The 4,580-nt window shown below is 30.9% G+C and overlaps 1 protein-coding gene across 1 annotated transcript; it reads right to left on the bottom strand.

Moving 5' to 3' along the window:
• Positions 1-1,194: 1,194 nt before the first annotated feature.
• On the bottom strand, positions 1,195-2,520 carry LOC120082002 (MLP-like protein 31). Its single transcript, XM_039037209.1, has 2 exons — positions 2,275-2,520; positions 1,195-1,671 (listed from the first exon to the last, which is right to left on the bottom strand). Exons 1-2 carry the CDS (start codon positions 2,462-2,464, stop codon positions 1,400-1,402), a joined length of 462 nt encoding a protein of 153 aa, XP_038893137.1. The 5' UTR covers positions 2,465-2,520; the 3' UTR covers positions 1,195-1,399.
• Between the last annotated feature and the right edge of the window lie 2,060 nt (positions 2,521-4,580).

The raw sequence follows: 4,580 nt of genomic DNA, 5'->3' as shown, positions 1-4,580 counted from the left end.
ACACGGATCGATTCATATTCTAGACAAAGCCCCATAAGAACTTTAATAAGACGAAGGTGATCAGTACTAATTTTAGCTTGATCCAATTGTGTCCAGACTAGCTGAAGCGTGACCAAGTAGTCATTAACAGATTGCCTCATCTCCCGATTAAGATTAATCAGAGTGTTATGTAGTTGATAGTAGTGAGCTAAGCCAACAGATTGAAACCGGGTAAATAGGAAATCTCATGAACTCTTGGCATCATCAAACACATCAAACTGAACGTGAATGGCCGATATAGATGTATTTTCGAGCCAAGTGATGATTTGATGGTTTTTGTTGTCCCATTCCTCTAATCGTTCAACAAATTTAGTATCGTCCTTAGTGGATATCTTGACTGGCTGGAGAATATTACCGGTGATAGTACACCATAATTTACGACCGATTAGGAAACTCCTCATTTGATGAGCCCAAGTAATATAATTTGTCCCATCAAGAATAGTACCAATAGGACGAAATACATGATTTTTTTCCATTTGGCTTGGCAGCTCGGAAGGAGAAGAAACGAACTCAAATGCTTGGCTTGACTGAAACCGGCTCAGCGGCTTCACTTGGATGGAATCGGCTCAGCCAGATAGGACCCACTTGACTTGGCTTGATAGGACCAGCTCAACTTATCTTGACAGGATCGGCTCAGCATGGTTTGACAGGACCGACTCGACTCGGCTTTACAAGATTGACTTGGCTTGTCTTGATGAAATCGGTATAGCTCGGCTTGGTTGAATTAGTAGACCAAATACGGAACTCACCGGATCTGCAACGAATGCCGGCTTAGACGCAATGGATTTGCTACGGACTGGCTAGACGACCTCCAAATACTGTACACGGGTATATTTCAAAGTATGTATCTACAAAGAACTATATAGGAGTATAAATACTGTACTAATAGCCTAATAATAGAGCCTACAAAAGCTCTTACCGTATCCTAAAGACTCTCCAAATAAGATTAAATACAAGAAGACGTAGTATGCATTCACACAATTAATTCATTCATAAACCCAATCGTGAGGTTCTTTCTCTACGACACTTTTTCCATTGCTTTTTTTTCTTCACCCATAGTGTATATCATTGCAGTTAAAATTATTTAAATATTTTATAAATACAACTCAACTAGCTAATGTACATACATCGATTGGAAAAATTTTCAATTTCAACATAATTTTTCTTTATTCGATTCATATTATTCCAGGTATACTTGAGAGAATTTATTACATAGCATATACACAAAGAGAACACATGCCATACAAGCATTTATTTAAACATATATAGTTGTTACATGGTATATATAATAAGATTCAATATACTTTCATAATGAGGAAGATCCTCCTAGAGAATTGGAGAAATCTTGATTTCAAGTTTCTTAATTGCCTTCCATGAGGTGTGCATCAATGTCTCTGGACAATTCAGCAGCAAACTCTAAGCTAGAATATGAATGTGGAATGTTTTCATGACGTTTCTCATAAAGCAAAGTCCAATGAACCACACTTCCTTTACCCTTCGGAGTAGCTTGCATTTTAAAATCGAATGTTTTATATTGCTCCAAAATGTCTCCTTCAATTGTCTTGAAAGCTATCAAATTCTTCTCCTCATCCACAGCTTCAATTACCGTCTTTGCTACTTTAGCCTTTCCTTCTGTGGTTTAGAAATACATCCAGTTACGAAAAGTTTAGTTTTTCAACTTTCAAGTTTGAATAAGAAAGTCCGTAAACTTTAAATATTTCTAAAAAGGTCTCTAAACTTTCAATTTTGTGTCTAATATAGGTCTTAAACTTTACGTGTCCAAAATGAATATCTCTAAAATTTGAATTTTGTATCTAATAATTAATTGGACTTTCAATTTTGTGTTTAATAGGTCGTCAACCTATATAACAAGTGTGGTATATTTTTTAAGTTAATAGAATGTAACACCCAAGTCTAAGATTTGGACCAGGATTTGAAATCTAGATTCGGCGTCTAATGGCTCAAACTTACTTATTTCTAGTTCTTAAAAATAGGAAATAAGAAACAAGAAACAGGAAACAGGAAACAGGAAACAGGAAATAGAAAATGAGAACGTTATCAAACGGACCTTAAGTATTTAAACAAGTATTTATAAGTATAGAAAAAAGTATTTATAAACACTTAGAAAGTCAATCCAAACGGACTCTTAAAAAGTCTAGAGATAAAATTTGTAAATTAATTTCAATTCTATTAAGATTAAAAAGAAAAAAGAAATTAAAGGTCATAGAAACAAACCATGAAAATAGTTCCAATAGATGATAGAACCAACTTTGCCCCATTCACCCTCATGTAGCTCACAGCCTTGTACTTTGTCTCCAGAAGCATTGTTTAGATGGTGTGGTTTCTTATGAAGCATTTCATGAAATTTAGAAGCAGGAGTTTTTATTTCAAAATCAGCCTCCAACTTTCCATAGAGACAAGACATTTTTGCTGCTTTTAAATTTGTGTTCTACTTTTAAAACTCAAAGAGAATGTTTTGCCAAACCATACAAACTTTGGTCCTATATATGTGTACAAATCAGGGCTTACTTTTTAAATGATCAGTCAATGTACGCCAAATTTTAGAGAGTGCATGTACAATTAAGCCCTAAATTTTAATAATTTAAGTGATTCCTTGAGTATTAGTCCATGTTCAGGAGTGATATTTTTAAATTATCAAAATCACCTTTGTCATGTCCAAAATACTTTGAAACACATATTTAATTAATCAAAATAAATTTGATATTTTGAAGGCAATTTTTATATCATTAAAATTAGTTTTGAATTGTTTAAAGTATATTTCAGATTTGAAAATAGCAAAAATAATTTTAACAATTTTATAATCATTCGCAAAAGGTTATGTGGCAAAAAAAAAAAAAAAAAGTAATTGTGAAAAATGAGTACACTTTTTAAAATCAAAACTAAAAATAATAAATAGCCAAATTGTTATGATACAAAATAAGAACATATTATTATTATTTTGTGTTATGATTTTTTTTAAATGAAATAATCTCGAGGTTAGTGGTAAATAATTCATAATTATTTTATGCTCATCATTTATTGATGATCTAGCTAGTACTTTTATACCTTTTTTTTTTATTGATGATCTAGCTACCATTAGTACTTTTTATACCTTTTTTTTTTTCGTTTTAAATAATTCATAGAAAGTAATAATAAATAACATAATTTAGGAGATAAGATGCCAATTATCTTATAAAATCAATAAGTTGATTTCTTTTATTGAAATTTGAAAGAAGGTTTATCTAACACACAATGTAACAAGAGCAACATGCAATGTTACAATAATCCCAATATAACAAGTTAGAAGATAAACAAATTGTGAAGATATAAGCAACATATACAAGATTTGGTAATCCAGTTCACTACAGTATCACTTACATCTAGGATAGGGATGGCAACGTAGTTGGGTTGGGACGGGACGAGAATGCACTTCTCATCTCCGTCCCCATGGGGGTCAGGGTCAGAGAATCTCAATTCGGGGATTTATTTCCCTGCAGGTAAAAATCTCTATTTTTTATTTTATTATTTTATTATTATTATTATTTAAAATTAAGTAAATTTATTATTGCAATTTAATATAAGAAGTTAGTAGTTTTATTAGATATGTTTGTTTGAATTAATAATTAAGTGCTTTTTATTATGATTTTAATAAAAATTCAATTTATTATATTTGGAAAGAAATGCTTCAGTAATTATATATATAGGTAGATATAAACGTCAACAATTAAAAAATTTCGAGTGGAGATGGGGTGGGGTTTGGGGTTGGCGATAGGGTGGGGATTCCCACCCATCTTTGTCCTATCCCTAATCAGGACCCAATTTAAATTGCCGGTTTGACCTCGTACCCGATTAAATCGGAGATTTAACATCAAAGCACTAATAAAGTAATATACAAAAAGGAAAAAGAAAATCACAAAGTAATATCATTATTTGAAAAATAATCTTGAGATTAGTTGTAAATAATTCATAATTATTTTATACTTGTGATTTATTGATAATCTAGCTAAGCTCAGCGGCTAATATAAATTTTAAAAGAAAATTTAGACCCTGCTATTCTTTTAATTTTATTTTAAATAAATTAAAGGTCTTTCAACATATAGGCTAAACAAATAAGTTAATCACACAATTTTTTTTTTTTTTTTTTTTAACATAAATGGTCTAATGAATTATTAATTTATATAAAAATCTAACTCAATTTACGTTTTCTAGACTTTACCCTTCAATATCTATTTACAATATATATAATAATATTAATAGCAACTCACAGTTATGAAATTCCCAAAAACTTACACAAGTAAAAATGTTCTCAAAAATCCAAAAATTGTTCACTCATCGAGTATTTTATAACCTAGGGTTTAGCTTACTTAGAAAAAACACGGCTAAGAATTTTAACTAAGTAACTTTTAGTTTTCCCAACAGTAGCATTTACCTTGGATAGTAAAACAACTTTTGATAATCATCCATTAAACACTTTAACGGAGTCTTTGACCAAATCATCGCATGCTTGTTAAAAATCTATCTAATTCATCATTCTAGGTAGG

The sequence above is a fragment of the Benincasa hispida genome, chromosome 7, assembly GCF_009727055.1.
Source record: "Benincasa hispida cultivar B227 chromosome 7, ASM972705v1, whole genome shotgun sequence".
NCBI lineage: Eukaryota > Viridiplantae > Streptophyta > Magnoliopsida > Cucurbitales > Cucurbitaceae > Benincasa > Benincasa hispida.
This window is presented reverse-complemented; position numbering and strand designations above follow the sequence as displayed.